The following is a 20,364-nucleotide window of genomic DNA, read 5'->3' on the forward strand; positions in this document are numbered from 1 at the left end:
CAGAGCCGGACGCGCCCTCCGCAGTGTGATCCGGAGCGGCCCTGTCTGCCTGGGGGATCATGGGGTGTGGGGGAAGTGCGTGGGACAGGGAGGGAAGCTCTGACCCTGATCTGATCTGACCTTCGGTTGAGCCTGCTTCCCCTCCATCACCTCAGTGAGGCCTCGGAGCAGGTCCCGGTCCCCTGGCTTAGGCCGTGGCCGCTTCTCTGTGTCCCTTGTGTCCTTCCAGGCCTGGAAACCCCTCCCTTCCTGTTCCTTCCCCTTCTCCCAGCAGAAATGTAGCTGCTCTCTTGACTTTAATTCCCTGTCTCGGTGTCTCCCCAGCGTTCTCTGTCCCCCATGAGCACGGGGCATGTACTGGAGGAAAATGGCCAAAACACAGGAGCCCCTGTTTTTCCTGCACTTGCTCAGAATGTCCCAAGTTCAGGGTGTGCTCCCCAGGGGCGGGGGCTGGGATCTGGGTCTGGGAGCTAGTGTGGGTGGAGGGACGAGAGGCCCTTGCTGAGGTAGCCAAGGGCCCATGCTTGCTTGCTTCCGGAGCTTTGGTAAAGCAGCCCCAGGGGGTCGGGGGTCAGTGTGGCTTCCTGCCCTGAAGACCCTTTGACCTCCAGACGTTTGCATCCATAATTTTCAGGAACCTGTATTTTGTGTAGATGGTGCCTGTCCACATGGCAACGTGCTTATCTAATTCTCAATTTTTCTTCCAGTTTTTCCTTAAATAAGCAAACTGGTAGGTGGGGGGTGGGGGGGTAGTTAACCTCAAGTTCCAACCCTGCCAAAACACAGAATCTTTTCATTACTTTGTCTGTGAGCATATATTTTTTTTATGTGGTTGCAAAAAAAAAAAAAGAACTTACAGACATTTAGTTTTTTAGATTTGTTATTTTTATGTTAAAAAGATAAACAAAAATGGCCCTCATCCCACTGTCTAGATAATTTCTGTTGATTTTCTTTCTTTAAGTAACACTAGTCCGAGGTGAAAAACTAAACAGGAAAGGAAAGTGCATGAGGGAACAGGATGCAGAGGCACAGAAGCCTAAGAGGGAAAGGAGGTGTTCTTTCACACCCTGTTCTCTCACTTTTGGTCCATCTCTCAGTGGTAACTACTCTTAATAATGCACATGCCAGCAAATAGATATTTTTTCTAAAAAGGCAGTACTGTGCATTTGCATTCAGCGCTGCATCTGTAACAGCTGTGAGGTGTTCTAATACATGAACGTACGAACGCACCATAATTAATTCGGCTCCTGCCCTGTTGATGGGCATTTAGCTGATTCCTCATTTTTTTCTCTAATTTACAGTGCAACAGTGGACATCACTGTAGCTTTTGCCACTGTAACAGTACAAATTCTTAGTGGCAGACAGACCCTCTTTTTGAAGTGTTTCCCCCCTTTTTGTTTGCTAAATTGAATGAATCCATGTATGTCTCATACTCTCAATATAGTAAGTGTGATATAATATAGTAAGTATTAATATAATCCTTTATATTTGTAGGACATCTTTTGCACAGCAAAGGTGCTGGCGTGTAGTACTTTAATTTGATTTTCAGCAAGTGGTGTAGGGTACGTAGGTATTCGTATTCCCAGTCATTCTCAGAGTGCTGTCCCTGGGCCAGGAGCCTCAGAACATCAGCTTCCCAAGGCAGTTTGTTAGAAATGCACATTCTCAGGCCCTGCCCCAGACCTGCTGACCCAGAGACTCCAGGGTGGGCCCAGCAATCCACATCTTCACTCGCACGCCCCCCCCCCGCCAGGTGACTCTGCTGCTACCCACATCTGGGGGGTATCATCTAAGTCACTGCTCATTCCTGAGAAGTAGGGGCTGGAGGGGGCCAACGGTTTAAGCCTGAGACATGAGACCCGACCTCCAGTTCCGGGTCTGCTCCTTGGGGTGGGTCCCTGGCTATTCCACCTTGAAAGTGAAAGAGGCCAGGCGGATGGGTGGTGGGCACCTTAGTGCCCCAAATCAGACCCGCTCCCAGGCCAGGTGCCTGGACCCAGGGGAGTTCTTTCTGTGGCTTCTCCTCTGGAGTGTCTGGGGAGTGAGGTGCTAGTTCAGAGGTGTCTGTGGAACATGCTAGTCTTGTCTCAGGAACGTGCAGAGAGAATCCGGTGGAAGGATCCGTCAGCCAGTCACCCCCTTTCCATTTCAGGTGTCACCAGATGGACGACTTTGGGCCTGCAAAGAACCTCATGACCATGTGCTTCACCTACTATCACATCGGTGAGACCCGGGGTGCAGCTTACATGGAAGGCAGACCTGTCACCTTCCAACGCCACGTCAAGTGGGGATTTCTTAAGGCAAAGCTTTGAGGCATCCAGAACACAAAGGGAGCTGATGTTAGGGTGGGAACAAGGAGGAGGGAGACCCCTAGAACGGGAGGTGAAGAACGGTCCACAGCGTGGGTCAGGAGGCTGACGGTCCTGGCTGGGAGGACGCGAGAAAGTAGACACATGTGCAGGACGGTGCAGGGTAGACACAGGACAGCGTCTCACGTTCTGGCCAAATGTGACACAGGGTCAGCTGTGGACGGGGGTGACCTGGAGCAGCCCGGGGTCTGGGGCAGAGTGTGGGTTGAGCTTTTCGGGCTCGTGGCCCTGGGGCCTCCTGGTGAATCGCAGCTGGGGGCAGCTGGGGGGCTCCCCGTGTTAAGCTCCTTGGGCTGTGACCACTGGCACTCATTCAGGCCGCCCTGAGGAGAGGGTTGCTGAGGGCTTGCCTGTGGGCTGGAGCTGGGCCAGGGCAGCGCAGCACCAGTGGGCTGGCGCTTGTGATGCACCCCCTACCTCTGCAGCTCAGCTTCGTCCTCTCCTCACCTCGGCAGCCCACCCTCTCCCTGCTGCTCTGCGCTGTTGCAGCAGCTGCTCTGATGGCCTCAGCGTGGAGCCCTTTGATCTGGGGCGGGACATCTCGGCCCGCGGGGTGCCTGGGCCTCGGTCCGTGCACAGCCGTAGGAAGGGACATGCCTCTTTTTCTCCCACGTCCAATGGCCTCCCTGTTTCAGGACCAGCCCAGGTGCCAGCCAGGCCGTCTGGAATCCGCACGCCCCCTCCCTCCACAAGGAGAGACTCTTGTGTCTTCCTCCATCACTTTGTACCTTATACTCTCCCTGTGTGCGCTGCTCCCCCGCCTTCTGGACTTGGTGCTTCTTTGGGGCTGGATCCCTGCCTGTTTCCTCTGCAGCCCCTGGTGGCACCTGGCTGACTGGTACACACTAGGTGCTCAGCGACCGCCTGAGAGGGCAGGGGCCCCGGCTCTCCGTGTGCCCACGGGCCTCCCGAGCCTCTTGCGTCCCACCGCCGCCGTGTCTGACGATGGCGGAGGGAGGTGGCCCCGGCCTCCGTGGTTCCAGTTGGCTCTCATCCCTGCTCTCTCCCCCTCCCTCCAGGTAAACCACACCTGCTCCCCTCCGAGTTCAAGGAGAAGCCGGCCGGGAGCATCGACTCCTACTTGAAGTCGGCCAACAGCTGGTTAGCGGAGAAGAAGGATATCGCCGAGCGGCTTCTGAAGAACACGTCGGCCAAGACGGAGAACGTCAAGGGCTTCTTCGGGCTGGAGACCAAGCCCAAGGGACCCCTGGCCAGGAGAAGCGAGTGAGTGTCGCCTGCGTGCATCCCTCTCCGACCGTGGGTGTGACAAGGAGGCCACCCTGGCCCAGTGACAGGAGCATCTCCACACCCTTGGCCGTCACTGGGGCCTGAGAGCTGCTCCCGGGGGGCAGATGCCTCCCCACCCTCCAGTTTTCTGGGGCTTCCAAACACTGTCCCGTTTGCTGATGTGCTGGGATGCTCCCCGTGGGCCCACGTTTCTAGGACTGGAGAGGAGTGTGCAGAAATTATCAGTAGGCAGGAGGGGAGTTACACTCCCTCCCTGCGCCCCGCCTCCCGCTGCCGTGAGAGAAGCCGCATGCCCCAGGGCAGCGGTGTTCCCACAGCCACTCGGGGACCCACGGGGGGCGGGGCCGCTTCAGAACAGTGCAGGAGCCGAGACTTCCACAAAGAAGGGGCACCCTGTGGTCCCCGCCGTTCCGTCTGACGGCTCGGTTACAACCAGGCCACTTGGCTTTATTCCTCCTCTGGTCTGGACAGTCTTGGATTCAGAGAAAATGGCACAAAGAAGGCTGAACAGCACATCTCAGTTCTAGAAGACTGGCAGTTGGTACATGTGGCGTTGACTTCACAAACATGTTTTCGGAGGAGACCACCTTCGATTTACACATTGGTTATGGGCATCATCCCATTTCAGCAACGTAACAGGGTTCTTTGGGTCGTTTTGTCACTGCTATGGTTTCTCTCCCCAAGGGAGAAAGAGGACAAGCCCCAGGAGAAGCCGCGGAAGACGGGTGAGTGCCTGCCTGTGCTCGCGGGGCCGGGCGGTGCCACAGCAGTGCCACGGGGCCTTAGTCCAGCCCACGGGGAGCCGCAGGTCCCCGGACACCTAGGGCTCCAGCTCCTCCGTAGCAGGGGACGCTGTCATACTGCACTCTGCTCTGGCCTCTAACCGCTTACTGACTTTCCACGGAAAACCCGCCTCTCTGGGGATCAACTCCTCATCCCAGGGGAGTCAAGGAAAGTATCCCCAGCGGTGGGGGAGCTGTTCCCGGGGCCCTCCCTGGGGAGGAGTCCTCAGGGCCAGGCCCGAGGGCCGCAGGGCAGGTGCCATGGAGTTTCCGCTGCATGTTTGTGTGACCTGTGGGATGATGCGGTGCCTGCTGGGAGGAGGGTCGCTGGAGTCGGGCCGGGTTGGGGGGGTTCTGCCTCGCTCAGTCTCCCTCCCCCTCCCGCAGTGACCGTGTGCAGCCCAGAGGAGGAGAGGAAAGGGGAGAAGATCTACCTGTACACACACCTGAAGCAGCAGCCCATCTGGTAAGGCCACCCGCGACCTGAGTCACCAGCACCCGTGTCTCCATCAGAAGTGAGGGCCACTCACGCCCCCTGGGAGAGCCAAAGGAGAAAAGATGGGCCAGGGTGCAGGGAAATGGGAAACTCGTACACGGCTGGTGGGATTGTCCCGTGCAGCAGCCACTGCGGAGGATGGTCGGGCAGCAGTTAAACAGAGTCTTAGCCCATGACCCCGGCGGTTTTACTCCTGAGTAGATACTGAAAAGAGTTGAAAACAGGTACTCAAGCAAAAAACCTGTGCACGTATGTTCATGACAGTGTTATTCGTAAGAGCCCAGAGGTGGATACACGAAATGTGGGCTGTCACTCAGCCACCTAAAGGAATGAGGCGCCCACACCTGCCACGACGTGGGTGGACCTGGACAACATTCTGCCACGCGACCCAGGCCAGACACAAAAGACCACGTAGTGTATGTACACAACGTGTCCAGGAGGCAAAGCCCTGGAGACAGGGCAGATTGGTGGCTGCCAGGGGCTGGGGGAAGCCGGGAGTGCGGTGATGAAAACGTCCCGGAGATGGATAGTGGCGATGGTTGCACAATTCCGTGAATATACTAAAACGCACTGAATTGTGTACTTGAAAAGCGTGCATTTTACAGTATGTGACTTATATCCTAGTACAGCTGTTCTGTATGTGTCAATAATGTACACACGTGACGGTCGTGGTTGCAGTGGGAGACCAGTGGTCAGGGGACATCTCGCCCTCTGTCTTTCTCTGAGGACGCTCTCTTCCCTCTGAAGCCTCTCCATCGGTGGCTTTTACTTCCTCACAAGTAGGCGGTGTAGTAGCACCTGGAACCCAAAGGGTGTCAGACGTGCCCCTCCCGCGAGGATCACAGTCTAGCGGCGGTGGAAGAACTTGGTGCAGCAGAATGGGGTGTGTGAGGCACGCAGCCGGCCAGGGCTGGGCTGCAGCTCTCCTGAAGCCTCCGTGAGGAGGGCCCGCCCTGCAGGGCCAGCCTCGGGGGGAAGCAGGGAGAAGGAGTCCAGCAGCCCCGGTCCCACTGTCCGTGATGTAGCTTGGGCCCCTCTAGGCTCAGCTGCTGTCTTGTCATCCGCAACAGGGCTCAGCCCCACTTTTCTGTACAGAGCCGGGTGGTGAGTGTTTTAGGCTTTACAGGCAACCACTGCACTCCATTGCTGTAGTGCCAAAGCCGCTATGGACAGGATGTAAGTGGAGGGGTGTGGCTGTGATCTCATAAAGCTTGCTTTACACAGAGAGCAGGCCGGACTTGGCCCACGTGCCGTAGGTTTGCTGACCCTGATCCTCGGGAAGAATGCTTCTTCCTCGTGTGTCGCTATAAATGTGTTTGCTCTCTGCACGTGGCCTGTCCCTGCCGGGGGTTCCCATTTATGTTCCTAGACCCTGTTCTAGAGAAGCAGGTCTCCTTTAAAGCCTGTGCTTCCTGTTGGGAGCCTCAGCCAGAGACAGAGAAGGGGAAATGGCCTTCGCCCACATCCTGCTGGTGGCGGCTTCCCCTTTGACCCGATGAGTCCAGGCTGAGTCCTGGGAGAGACGCACAGATGCCCTCAGGACACTTTGCCGGGTGGTGGGGGAACCAGCTCCATTTAAGATAAAGGCACATGGGCCTTGTCTGTCTTGCAGGCACACGCTGAGGTTCTGGAACGCGGCCTTTTTCGACGCTGTCCACTGTGAGAGGAGAAAGCGGTCTCCCACTACCAGGTAGGAGCCAAGTCCGGGCCCTCTTGGCCTCAGGGAAGAGGACCAGGGCGAGGCTTTATTGCCCCATTTCTGAAGAGGAAGCAGGAGGACAGAACGGCTGAGTCGATGCGTCTGTGTTTCTTCCTCAACCCCTTGCGGCCCCGGTGCCCTGCAAGCTGCCTGAAGGGTCCCGGGCGCACCGCTTCGTGGGTGGGGGGGCCCAGCTTGCATGAGCGCTTCCTGCCCCGGGGCTCCGGCATGACTCGGCCTGACCCTCCTAAGAAATGCAGACTCCCACTGAGTGAAGCCCACAGGGCCCCCTCGGACCCACTCTGCCTGTCTCTGTGAGACTCCAGACTCCTGAGCTGAGACCACTGCCGCGGGACCCTGGATGCTGGGCTCACGTCTGGGCAGGGCAGTCGCTACCGTCAACTTACTCCTCTGGGCTGCAGCTTCCCCGAGGGCAGTCTTGCCACTTCGGAAGACTCCCTTTGTAACCCGGTTCACTAAGCACTGGGCGGCGGCGAGGGCTGGGCACGGGTGCTCAGCTCTCTCTGGCCACGGCGGTGAGCTAAGGCTGGTGCCTGCTGTGTGCAGCGGCGGGGCGGGGAAGGGGCAGTGGCCTTCCAGGCCTGGGTCACCTTGTTGGCCCCTCCAGTCATGGGACTTTGAAGTGTGAGTCTCTCCTCGTTGATGAAATGAATCCCCGCCTTCTTTGACCCTGGGGAGACCCCTTAACCTTTCTCCCGGCAGGAGAGGGCAGGTGCCTGCTGGTAAAGGCTTTAGTCCACGAGCACTTGGGGGATCTTAAGTGAAAACATTTTTTGGGGGGAAGTAAACCCTATCGGGATGACCTGCCTTGTACCCCACGGCGGCCTGCTGTGGCTGTGTGTCCCAGGAAGGCAGGGGAGCACGTGGAGAGGAAGCGATGCTGGAATGTTCCTCAGGATTCTAGAGAGAGAGTTCTCCGCCCTTCTGGGAGTCGCAGATGCAGGAGGTGCCTGTAGGCGAGGGGGATCCTCGTGTTGCTTTGCTCTCAGACTCCTGGGCCACCGCCCCCTGGAACCCCATCTCCATATCCGTCTCCGCTGTGATAACCCTCCTTCCGCGCTTGCTCTCTTTTCCATCCACATATCTTGCATGACTTTGACGTGTTCCTCTGTTTACCTGTTTCTGCTGCCGCTCCAGAGGGGATGCTGGAGAGGAGGAGAAGAAGAGGTGTGTGTCCACGTGACTGTCCATGGACAGTGCGGGGGCCCTTCCGGGGCCGCTGGGTCGGAGGGGAGTGGGGTGTGACCAGACGTGGGTGTGACTCGCGGCTGGCGGGCCCAGTGCTGGGACAGGCTGGCGACAGACAGTGGGGAGCTCGCCGAGCATAGAGACCCCGAAATGGTCAGGAGACAGACACGGCCCCCGAGACCCCCACGAGGCCCGGTGCGCATCCCGAGAGGAGAGGGCAGTGAGGTCCAGGAGGTCAGCTCCGACCTGGAGCGAGTCCAGCCTCCATGGGCCACTCTGGCCCTCCCAGCGGACCCTGAAACCACACCCTTGGGTTCCCTTGTTGTCCGTTCGGTCATTGAGCCGGGCTCAGGAGCCGCAGGTCGGGCCAGAGGACCTGTCCCTGCAGTCATGCCTAGGGGCCTGCGGGCTCTGGCAGACCCTTGCCCACTCTGACAGGTCTGGGGGGTCCCGGAGGAAGGACAGCTGCTTCCTCCCCCTGGCCACTGTGTGATGTGAGGCCTGTGTGTGTGAGGGGGTCCCCTGAAGACAAAGGTCTAGAACAGGCTATTTCCTGAGAGCCCACGGTGGGGTCTGACTTCAATTGTTTGAACTTGATATGTGTTCGATATCTTGGTTAAGATATTTTTAGAGTGAAAGGCCTGCCTATTCAAAATATAGTTTCTGATTCAGTGCTTTTTTTTAATTTGGTGGAAATTTCCCAAAGCATGCTTCCTTTAATCAGTGATGTATTTTTAGTGCTTATTGTTTTATGAGAAATCTTGTTTTTGTTAATGCAGCCTTATTGTGGCTTTAAAAGGAGCATTTAGGCATGGCAGCTACCTCCGTTCCTAAGAAGCCCCCAAGTTCCCACAGACTCTCTGGGGGGCGGGTGTGTGTGTGTAATTAACCAGCCTTCCTGGAGCAAGGCTTGCCAGCACCACAGCCGAGGCCCGACAGGGCTGGAGCATCATGACCTCTGAGCCCCACGAGGGGAAGTGAGCCTCTGGGCCTCACAGGCCTCCTCACCCAGACCAGATGTGGTCTGGCCATGCACATCCCAGATCTGGCCCCCAGGACACCCCAAGATTGGGGGCCGGGGGTTGGCTCTGGGTCCTTGGGCCACCTTGTGCCTCCAGCATGATTCCTCTTTGGCAGACTCTGCCGACTGCACCATCAGCACCCTCTCTGTGCTCAGAGGCAGAAGTGTCCCCTTTTCAGGAGGCTTCCTGTTCTGTAAGCTGCTGGGCACATCCGAATTCCCACTGTGGCAGTTTAGACACACGATCTGCCCTCCGGTGGTATTAGACCTCGACCAGTATTGGGTGTTGAACTCAATTTTAAGGAATTGATTTGTTGGTAGGCATCCCCTGATCCCAAATGACCTTCTACCTGTTTCTTCAGAGATCAGATAAAATGTCCCAACTCTAGTCCTCGCCACAGCAAGAAGACTCACCTCCTCATCTGGGTCAGGGCTGCTGTGCTGCACGACTGCAAGGGGGCCACTTCCACGTGGTCTGGGGTTGTGCAGTGCACAACCTGCGCACCTGTACCCAGCGAGCCTGGCGGTGGTGTGGGAGTTTATGTGCCTGGACCATTCTAAGGGTCACCACTCAGGGAAGAAGGATGGGAAGGAACATGGCATGGGATTAGCATAGTGCCTGGAAGCATGTTCCAGGTATCTTCGTGGGTGTCCTGTCAGCATGAGGAGACTGGGAGACTGACAGTGCCGCCCTGGTGTCCCGTGGCTCCCTCAGCTGCAGCGGCACCCGTGGCCTCCCTGGGCTGGGAGGGGGGAGAGGAGTTAAGAGTCGATTGTTGGTTCTGTTCCTCTTCTTTCAGCTTCTCCATCGCCCTGACCCCTCGCCCCCTAATACTGCCTCTTCTCTCCCTTCTCTTTTGTCTTTTTCCTCTCAGCCCTGTTTTAGTCAGACTGCTTGTCCAGAGTGTAATTTTTAAGGGGAAATAGGCATCTGCTCACTTCTCAGGTGGCCACGCACGCGGCTCCCGTGCCCCGGGGTGGTGGAGGTGGAGTGGTGCAGTGGCTTACGGTCCTGGGCCACTGGGGACAAGGGTGCTCGGCCATAAGGGGAGGGGCTGACGCCCTGCAGGACCGGGCGGCGTTCGCTCTCACTCAGGGACACCGAGCTCAAAAAGAGCCCAAAAGAGCACCTTCCCTGCCCGAACCCTGAGCCGTGTGCTCCTTCACGGAGAGCATGTGGAGCCACACAGGCTGTGGTCCCTCCTCGTTGGGTTTCCCAGCTTTGCTTAGAGGCTCTTTGCCGTCTTCACTGCGCTGACGGGCCCGTCCCCGCGCCCTACGAGGCAGCCTGCAAGCAGAGTGAGCGGCGGAGGTGGGCCGGCCTGGCGGGCAGCATGTGGCCAGAGGCCGCAGACCCCCGCCGGAGAGCCTCGGGCCTGCACACAGCGTGGGGCCCAGGGCCTCCTCGCTGGGCTCCTGGCCCCTGCTCCGCCAGCTTCTCGGCGCGCCTCCCCGCCGGTGACATGGGCCTCGGCCTCTGTTGTCCTGGAGCCTTAGAGAAGGGTGTGGGGGCAGCGTTCTCGTCTCCTGGAGAATGTTCCGGGCAGCCGCTAAGCGCACACTGTCTCTGGGTCCTGAGCCTTGTCTCTGCCAGGAGAAGCTGATGAGTGTGGGCCTCGGGCCCCCAGGCAGAGGGGCAGCCTTCGGGCAGGCTTCCTAGAAGCAGCGCCAACAGCCCTTCGGCAGAGGTGTCCCCTCTCTGTCAGGGAGGCCAGCACCTGTGGGTCAGAGCAGGGGAGGGCCAAGCGGCAGGGATGTGGGCTCTGAAGCCCCTCCACTGCCCCTCCTGTGCTTGCAGAGAGAGGTGGTGCCACATGACCCAGGAGGAGCGGGACGATAGCCTGCGGTTCAACGAGAACATCACCTTCGGGCAGCTGGGGTGAGCGCCAGGGCCAGCCTGCCACCCCCCACCCCGCCCCGTGACCCGGACGGGGCCCACGCCCACCCCGGGTCACCCAGGAGATGAGCAAGCAGGGCGGTGTGAGGAGGGGCCTCCGGGTGAGACGCTCCTACCCGGGGGCTCTGCTGGGGGAGCGCCACCCTTATGATGTCACACATCCCTGACTCAGTGTCACCACCACTGTGCGTTCTTAAACGGCTCAGAAGCACACGATTCACTCCATTTGGCCTTGACTCCGGTTCCTAATCAGTCCGCCCCTAACACAGTTTCATGGTGAGCAAGGCTGGCCGATGAGGCGATTTGGTTTTACATCTTTCTGTCGATTCCCCGGCCTGGTGGGCTGCATGTCGGGCCCCGGCTCCCTTCCCCTCTGGAGGCGGGAGGGGTGCCAGCTCACGGCCGTGTTCCGCCCCCCCCCAGCACGTTCACGCACAACATGCTGGCGTTCGGGCTGAACAAGAAGCTGTGCAACGACTTTCTGAAGAAGCAGGCGGTGATCGGCAACCTGGACGAGGGTGAGTGGCGGCGGGGCCGGGGTTTTGGGGGCCAGTGCGCCGCATGCTGGAGTCCCCACCCGCTCGGAGGACGGTCCCTGCTGTAATTACACATGGGACATGAAACGTTCCTGTCCGCCTGCGTGCGTGGGGCACTTTTCCTTCCACTTGGAGACCCAGTTGTGCTAGGTAGGGCTTGCCCATGTGGGGCAGGATGGTGCAGGGCCCACCAGGTCAGTGCTTACAGACAGGGCCCAGGAAAAGATATAACTTGGTGCTCAGACTCTGACCTTGAAAATGGGCAGACTCTGGCCCTGAGTTGCCCCTCCTTCTAAACGGCCACCACGTGGCCTGCCTTCGCTCCTTGAATGACACTGCTGCTGGAGGTCTTGGGGGAGCGGCGGGGGTCTTGAGGTCTTTCCAGCATCTCTAACTTCTGTAACGGAAGGAGACACGTTGCTGATGTCAGCTTCCCTGATCGACAGCTGGCCTTTATGCGTCATCCCACGTGCTGCAAGATGCTTCCTCCTTGTCCCCTGAAAAGTCTTCCACTTAGACATAGATTGGTACAGATCAATATTGTTTACAAATAAAACTCCATCCTGGACCAAGTTAATGAGGGCCAAGGACAGGTGGCCTCAGGAGGTGCCCCTGGGCAATCTCAAAGTGCTGTCACCAGCCCCACCACTCATCACAGGGCAAGAACACTGTCCCGTCCACCACGTGACCCCTGCGTGGCCTCCAGGACCCACGCCTGGCTCCCGGGATAGGGTTCTTCCGCCCACACCAGGCTTCCTGGGGGCCTGCGGGGCTGCCCTCTGGAGCATCATGGCCATGGGAAGATGCATCCTGGTTCCAAGGAGCCCACTGCCAGGCCAAGGGCACACCTTCAGAAGCCCACACCCACCATGCCCGGGAGGGCCTGCTTTGTTATCACCCCGAATGAGAAGGACCTGCCTGTCCGTGTCGCCGTCTCTCTCACGAGGAATAACTTGTTTTCTCTTCCAGAGCAGTACAAGCTACTGAGCGACCACATCGAGCAGATGGCCGCCGAGTAGGCCTCGGGAGGTGGCCCGAGGCTCCCCCAGGAGGACTGTGGGTGCGCGCCTCCCTCCCGGGCCCACGGCTGGCTGTCACACACACACCCCGCCCCCGCATGACATTGGCTGCACCCAGAGCCGCCCCACGCCGCCCTAGAACGAGCGGTTAGAAGAATCTGGTTGCCTGTTTTCCCTGCCTCCCCTCTGCCTGTGTCTGCTCCCCCATCTGCGTGCCAAAGTGTCCCTGGGATTACACAGCTAGCACCGAGGTGACTGTCCATATCCCCGAGTGGCAGACCTGCGACGTGGGACCGAGGGGGCGCAGGAGGGAGGATGCTGGGTCCACAATGGGCCGGCGTCCATCGTAGCCTCCTGCGGGAGAGGCTGGGGCGCCCGTGGGAGGGTGGGGCAGGGCAGCTGTGGGGTGGCACACGCCAGTGACACAGGGCAGTCAGGAGGGATGACCGGGGGCCCCTGGCAGGGTGGGGTTGGGTTCCTCCCACAGTGGGGTTCCTGCTGAGCCGGGACCAAGCAGAGGGGGCGGGGGCCTCTGAGTGTCGGTCCATGGCTGGTGTGGCTCTTTCCCGGGTCCCCTCTCCGTGCAGCAGGGACTGGAGTCCCAGGAAGCTCCAGGAGGAGAGGGACACCCCCTACTCCAGGACGGGAGAGAGACCGGGGCAGAGGACGTGCTTTCCCGGCTGCAGAAGGCCCGGCCACAGTCAGGGGTGTGGGCGCCGGGAGACGGCACGGCTCCAAGTGGCTGTGTTGGACCCACGTAGCACTCAGGTGTCTGTGTCAGGCCGTCTGAGATGTTCTCGCTCAGCCAACAGCTTCCTTCTGGAGTGGAGAAGCTTCCGCCCCTTGCTCCCTGGGAGTAGCTTGGGGCTATCAGTCCCGTGATGAAGCACAGACAAGAGAAGCTTCTTCAGCAGCTTCAAGACAACCGCCCTTTCTGAAAGCAAACAGTGCTGCTCTTTATTTCAAAAAAGACAAAAGAATCTGTGTCAGTGTTACAGGCACCGTGGCAGAGGCCGCTTCTGGCGGTGACTGTGTGAGGCTGGGTAGCGGGGGCTTCGGAGGGTCGGGCCCTCCACCCCGGCCGCCTGGGGAAGCCTGTACCTTCCGCCACCCGAGCCCTTGGACCACTTTCCTGCAGACTCTGCAGACACCCCCTCGCCGTCTCAGGTGCCGGGAATCGGGGCTCTTCCCCCCAGGTTTGTACCAGGCACAGCTGACCAGCCCGAGGGACCGCAGTCTGGCCAGCAGGCCTCCAGCCTCCCAGCTGCCCTGGCGAGCCCGGCTCCCCCGCCCCAGCCCCAGCTCTTGGGCGCTGACCTTGACGAGGCCAGCGGGGCTCTCTCCTTCTCGCCTTGATCCTTCGTCCCGTGTGCCTGCTGCACCTCCTCCAGCATGACAAACATACGCCTGATACCCAGCCCTCCAGCCCTCCAAGGTTCCCCTCGTGGGGGATGCCTCCCTGGAATGTTCCAGAGCAGAGCGTGCATTGGTTGAGCCGAGAAACGCACATCCAGGTGATCGTAAGAGAGATGACGGGAAACACGGCAGGACCCGAGCGCGCCGGCGTGAGCTGCTCCTCCAGGAGACCTGGGGGGCTGGGGCCTCAGAAACCCTGCTGTTTTCGCAATGGCGCGCGTGCATGCGTGTGTGTGTGTGTGTGTGTGTGTGGTGGTGGCAGCCTCTCTGGCCATGTCACTAAACAAAGCACATCTGTGTCGCCAGTTTGCATAACATCCAGCTGACTGTGGGCCCCTCCTCCAGTGCCTCCTGAAGATAATGCAGCCCCTCCTGAGACGTTCAACCACAACCCCTGGGTGTGCTGTGCTCCCCCCACCCCCCGTAAGAGCAGGGCCACGTGCCCTCGCAGGACTCTCCCGCGGTGGCTGTGTGTCGTTGGCTTTCTTAGTGGTTAGTTGAAATGCGTTAAGATTTTATTCTAAGGTGCCCAAATGACTTATCCTTGTACATAGAAGATTTTTGTACGGACGTTCTATCCAGTCTGATTTCTGGAGGGAGATAGTAGGTTCTGGGTCTTCCCAGGGTTGCTGGGGAGCTGGCGGCTCTCTCCCCCCAGGGTGGGGCGGGAGGGCCCCTGCAGCCTTGGAAGGAAATGCAGCTTTGACTTCTTTGGGCTTTTCCAGGCACTTTAACTTCCAGATGATCTTGAGACCTTTTTTTTCCATACAGTCCTCTTGAAATAGCAGTTGAAGCTAGAAGCAAGGGTTGCTTTGGGTTTTTTCCCCTCCCCTTGTTTGTGTAACTCTAGCTCCTAAGAGTGGAGCCTGACCCCAGAAGTCCTGCCTGTCGCTTTCAGCCCCACGAGGGGACACTGCCGGAGACCGTGGGCCTCGTGGAGTGACCGATGTCGGGGTGGCTCTGAGGCTGCCCTGCTGTGTCCTGGTGGCGTCTGCCTTTGGCCGAGCATTTCACCTCGGAGTGTCTGGCCACTGTCACCCGGAGGACGCACGGCGTCCCTAGCAGGAGCCGGCAGCTTGCCTTGCTGACGTTTCCTCTCTCTGTGACACTGTCTTCCCTCCGAGGCCTGCTCAGCGCAGACAGACACAGGGCGGGCCGTCAGGTCCGAGCGTGGAGAAGTCTCACCCCGCCGTACACACAGGAGGCTTTGGAGAAAGCTCTGGTGGCCCTCCTTATAAACTCAGGACCCTTAGGCTCGGGGCAGGAAGCGTTGGGTCATGTCCACGAGGAGAGTTTCCAGTCCCGGCAGGTTCAGGGTCCCAAGCCAGGAGCTTCGAAGGCCTGCGTTAGCAGTGGCATTTCAGTCTCCTGCTGTCTGCCCTTCAGGGCTGTGTGCATTGTAATGAGCCAAAACCAGCTAATTCTCCCAGGTAAAAAGTACTCTGCTTTGGAAATAGGATGATGTCGAGATGTGGCTTTGTACGTCTTCAGCCTGTGTTGCGGTTTTAGCAATGTTGTTAAATGTTTAAGGGCTGTGCTAGTATTCAGATCATATCAACTGTGTGCGCGCGTTTAATCAAAGGCAGGAGAACCAAGTTCTGATATTGTAAGTTCTTTGTACAGTGAAAGGGAGTAGACCATGATTTTCCTATTGCCAGAAGGGGAAAAAAGCAGACCTAGGAGCTCTTAAGTTGCCAAAAGGAGGGCTGGAGAGAGTCCAATTGGCGAGTTTTGTGCTCCAGTGAAACCCGGGACGGTCAGGGTCACGGGCAAGCCCCACGCTGGGTTTAGGGCAGAGACCCAGGACTGGAGTCAGAGGTGCCGCCTGACCTTTCTCTTTCCTCCTTCCCGGGAGATGGAACCAGTGGAACCTGTACTCACCTCCCCCTGCCCAGTTAGACGGTGAAGTTCATTGCTGTGGAGAGAAGGTGGCAGCCTTGAGGCTTGCTTTTCCGTCTGCTGTTTTAAGTGGGTTAATTTCTCACCCAGAGTACTTGGTATTGCAGCCTCCCAGTGTGAGAAGCGCAGTGTTCACGCCACAGAGGGGCTTGCGAGGAGTTTTGTTGAACCCAGGTGACCGTGACCAGCAGTCAGGGCTGCAGCTACAAGCCTGACCTTCCTGGGCGTTGCTGCACCCCGATGAGTTGGCTTTCCAGGAGGACCCCAGCAGGTCGGTGCGGTTAGGTCAGCTGTACGGCCAAATCACCTACAGCTGCGGCAGCTGGGCAGCCAGGGGCCTGAGTCATTTGCCAGAACAGTTAGGGAGCTTGGGAAGCGGGGAAGGGCCCAGCACCAGCCTCGGGGGAGGGGGAGTAGCCGGGCGGTCCCAGGCTGGTCACCCCCTGGCCACTCTCTTCCTCAGCCACAAGCAGAGCTGCGGGGCTGGGGGCCCACGGCCCCTCGGTCCCGGGGTTCTTCTCGCAGCGCCCCACCCACCCCGGCCTTTTAGTTTCCTTGAACCACTGTTCCAGCCACTCAGCCATCTCTCCGTCTTCCTGCAAATCACTGATCCCTTTTTACGATTCTTGAGGGTGAGTTTCGCTAGGAAAGCCTTTGAAGCTGAGTTCATACAGGGGAATGGCATCGGTGACGAGTACCCCCTAACTGGCTGGTGTGCGACGTTCAGACCTGGGCTGGAGTCAGGCCTTAGTCAAGTCACGTGTCCCAGTACGTCCTTGTCGCCCGGCGGCCGGGAACAGGCCTGTGTGGGTTCTCCAGATGGTTCCCACCCAGGAGCACCCTCAACGCCAAGACCCTCCGCGTGGCCGGCCCCCCCGGCCTCGTCCTGCCACCATCTCCCTGCAGTCCCTCCCCAGCAAGCACCTCGGCCGGCCGGCCCACCTTATCCCTCGGTGTCCTGGCACTGGCCTGTGTCCCTGAGTTGGCTGGTCTGTCTGCGCTTGAGATGAGTGAAGGGTTGCGGGGGGAACGTTCCCCCTGGCTGTGTCCCCAGGAGTCAAGGGGACACTGCTCCTGCTCCAGAGTTCTTGGTTACTGTTGGAGAAGGAACACCTCGTCATTTCCAAGAGTGAGTCAGGACGGTCTGGGTTTGCCCGTCTTCCCGTCACTTCCCGCAGGACCTCTGTGCAGGCAGGGGTGACCCTGCATCCTCGCTTGTCCTGCAGGGTCAGACCGGGGCGCTGTCGCTCGGCGCCCTCCTGAGCAGCACCGACGGGGTCGCTGAGCTGGAAGGAGGGCTCCTGCTGGTGACGCCCCTCGGACCCTGGGGGGCTGTGCTTGTCCCCACCTTGGTCCTGGATGGCGCACTCGCGAAAATGAAAGGGAAGTAGTGCTCAGCAGGCCCTGTTCCAACACACAGGCTGCATATGTGGGCCCTGATCTGTCCCTGTGCTGGAGGCTTGCTTAGGTTCCCGTGGATGCCTTGAGATGGACGGGCTGATCATTTGAACAGTAGGAAAGGCTCGAACTCAAATGGCAGGTACCTCCCCTTAAGACGTGTCAGCTTGAGAGCTTCATGGTTCTAACTGTGGCCTCTGGGGCTTCAGGAGGGTCTCCCACGTGCATCCCCTGTTTCTCTCCCACCCGTTGGTCTCGGACCTGAATTTGCCTTGGCCATATCCACGCATTGCCCTTAGTGGCCCAGAAGTCGGGGTCTGTGATGCAGGTGTGTTATATGTACACTTACGCAGTTTCGTGTCCCACGAGGCGTTGTTCTACAAACTGTGTTTTCAGGTAGAGAAAGTTTCAAGGTCGAGCTCTCAGAACAGTGCTAAAATCAAATCAAAGCTGTTTCCTGTGAAAAAAAAAAAAAAACCGTCTATATATTTCACCTCAGATTGTCAGAAGGCAGAAACTGAAATAAATTATCTTAAAAAAAAGAAGTCAGTCTGTTGAATTTTTGTTTTCACATGTCCGTGAGCACATTTTTTTTTTTTTTTTTTTTTTACAGAATTTGCAATCTTCTCAGTGACGACAGAGAAAACACCTTTTTCGAGGGTCAAATAGACGTTCTCCCCACTTAGGCTGAGAAGCTGGGTCTTGTGCAGACGTGTGTGCGTGTCATGGCCAAACCGATGGGCAGAGGGAGAGTCCGCTGAGTTACCGCCGGGGGTGTGTTAGTGAACGGAGGGGCCTTGGCCTCCAGGATGCCTCCAGCCCTTCCAGCTGATATCTTGGTCTTGCCTTTGAGCCTCAGCCACCTCACTTCTTGCTTTTGGGAGTCGGGGGGCTGTGAGTAGATCGCAATTACCACCCCTGCCTGACACACACAGGACACCTTCATCATCCCTTACAAGTTGGTTTGACAGACGTATTTTGTGAAATGTTAGGCTTGCTTTTTTTCTGATTATAAGAGGTCAATAGCCATGTTCTAAGTCTCCAGACTAACAGATCTGGGAGGTGAGCCTGAGGACCAGCACAGGGCCTAGAAGAAGTGTCCTTGGTACCCGGAGCAGTGGACTCAGTTCCAGGGGCCTTGGGTGGGATGGTTCCCAGGGAGAAGGTGCAGGCAGGTCCCCCAGCCCTGGCCTGGCCACCTGAGATGGGGTATGTGCCCTGATGCTCAGTGGGGCGGGGGCCGAACCGCCCTGTCTCTGGTTCTCCCACCCAGCCTGGAGGACCGGCCCGGGTGGTAGAAGCCTTCACAACTGACTTTTCCTCTGGTGCCAGGAGAGTCCAGCAGCGGAAGGCAGCAAGGACCCTGAAGAACACGGGGTGGGGTGGCCCTGGGAAGAAGCCTGGGTCCCGTTCTACCTCCCCACCAACCCACTGCGTGCCTTTTGCCAAATTTTTCTTTGAACCTCAGTTTCTTCATCCATATAATGGGAGGGAAAGCATCACCCACCCGAGGTGGTTCCTGCGAGAAATGCAAACGTGCTTCTCACTCCAATCTCTTTCCTCCTCGTCCCGATGAGGAAATAAATCAACCTGGGAGCTGTACCTGTAGGAAGGGTCCTGCCCATTTAAGGAAAAAGAAAAACGACCAAACTTCTCTCTAAATTTTATAGGAATCCATTTAAAACATATTCTTCAAAATTCATGACACTAAATATAAAAGAAATTTAAACAATTAAGCATTCAAATGGTGTTTCTTTGTAAATTGTAACCTTTCTACTTCTGACTTTATTGATGCTTAAAACTGTACTGAGACTTCCAGGGCACCCTGATCATGTAACGCTCTTGTCCTTTAAATTCGTGCCGAGCACCTCTGTCTGCAGCCACCTCCCCTGCACAGTGCCACAAACGCCCCTGCTCCCCTAAAGAAGCATCTTCCCTCTTTCCATATTTGGAACAAGCCTCTCACTCACGAAGTCATCTTTTAATGTCACAGGAAATGACCGCAGGTGCTCTCTTTTCTCCTGTACTCAGATCCTGCGCAAGTTGCACTGGGAACCAGTGGTGTGGGTTTGCCCTCAATGCCTGGGACTCTGAAAGCAAGAGACCCCAAAAGTTATGCTCCTTTCACCCCTGCTCACCCCACCTCCCACCTCCTGGGCCCCAAAGAGAGGAGCTAGGAATTTTGTCCCTACTCCCAAGCGACCATGCACAGAGAGAGAGACAGGGAAGCTCCTGGCCAATGTCCAACCCTGGAATTGGGAACAATTGGTCTCTTCGGGGTGCTGGGGCCAGAGAGGGAGGAGAGAGGCCCCTTGTGCCGTCCACTTACCTTTAATGAGCCCCTACTATGTGCCAGGTGCCACCAGGCTCCAGGACCAGAAGATGAAGAAGCAAGGTCCTTTTCCTTCAGAAACTATCAGTGGGGTTCAGACACAACTGAGGTTAAAAAAAGGTACATTTGTGTGTGTCTGTCTGTGTGTGCATGTGCACACATATATATGCTTAGAGTATAAAAATATAACAAAATAGGGCCTCCCTGGTGGCGCAGTGGTTGAGAGTCCGCCTGCCGATGCAGGGGATACGGGTTCGTGCCCCGGTCTGGGAGGATCCCATATGCCGCGGAGCGGCTGGGCCCGTGAGCCATGGCCGCTGGGCCTGCGCATCCGGAGCCTGTGCTCCGCGACGGGAGAGGCCACAACAGTGAGAGGCCCGCATACCGCAAAAAAAAAAAAAAAAAAAAAAAAATATATATATATATATATATATATAACAAAATATATACTGTAAAATGTGATGATATATAATACAATCTATGATAAGGTTATTTTATAAATTATTATATAGGAAATATAGAATGTTTTAGTTATTTTTGGAGTGAGTGTCCTTCCTGGTTGAATCAGGGTGGACTTCCCTGAGGAGGTGCCTTGGAGCTGGAATTTGGGAAATATAAGTCACTGTGGCAAAGACATTAATCCTGCAATGATCCCATGAGAAAGGTTTGGGTTTTTTTTTAATTTAATTTAATTTTTTATTGAAATATAGCTAACTTACAATGTTGTGTTAGCTTCTGGTGTACAGCAAGGTGATTCAGTTATACATATCCATATTCTTTTTCATATTTTTTCCATTATATGTTATTACAAGATACCCCTGTGCTATATAGTAGGACCTTGTTTATCTATTTTATATATGGCAGTGTGTATCTGTTAATCCCATACTCCTAATTTATGCCACCCCCTTTAACCCTTTGGTTAAACAAACCATAAGTTTGTTTTCTATGTCTGTGAGTCTATTTCTGTTTCGTAGATAAGTTCATTTGTGTATTTTAGATTCCACACGTAAGTGATATCATATGATATTTGTCTCTCTGTCTGA

The 20,364-nt window shown here is 57.0% G+C and overlaps 1 protein-coding gene across 4 annotated transcripts in view; it reads left to right on the forward strand.

The window, feature by feature from the left end:
* The window catches only part of KIAA0513 (KIAA0513 ortholog), a 60,142-nt gene extending 42,031 nt beyond the window's left edge, over window positions 1-18,111 (forward strand). For 3 of the 4 annotated variants that reach the window (XM_060084259.1, XM_060084257.1, XM_060084258.1), the window contains 8 exons: window positions 2,153-2,223; window positions 3,389-3,593; window positions 4,302-4,342; window positions 4,787-4,865; window positions 6,508-6,585; window positions 10,623-10,703; window positions 11,145-11,239; window positions 17,603-18,111. In XM_060084259.1, the coding sequence (XP_059940242.1) occupies window positions 2,153-2,223; window positions 3,389-3,593; window positions 4,302-4,342; window positions 4,787-4,865; window positions 6,508-6,585; window positions 10,623-10,703; window positions 11,145-11,239; window positions 17,603-17,658 (706 nt within the window). In that variant the 3' untranslated portion in view covers window positions 17,659-18,111. Of the gene's footprint in view, window positions 1-2,152; window positions 2,224-3,388; window positions 3,594-4,301; window positions 4,343-4,786; window positions 4,866-6,507; window positions 6,586-10,622; window positions 10,704-11,144; window positions 11,240-12,226; window positions 17,499-17,602 lie in introns of those variants that run through there. The other variant, XM_060084260.1, reaches the window with a different exon arrangement.
* The last annotated feature ends 2,253 nt before the right edge of the window (window positions 18,112-20,364 follow it).

This window comes from Mesoplodon densirostris, chromosome 19, assembly GCF_025265405.1.
Source record: "Mesoplodon densirostris isolate mMesDen1 chromosome 19, mMesDen1 primary haplotype, whole genome shotgun sequence".
NCBI classification, from domain to species: domain Eukaryota; kingdom Metazoa; phylum Chordata; class Mammalia; order Artiodactyla; family Ziphiidae; genus Mesoplodon; species Mesoplodon densirostris.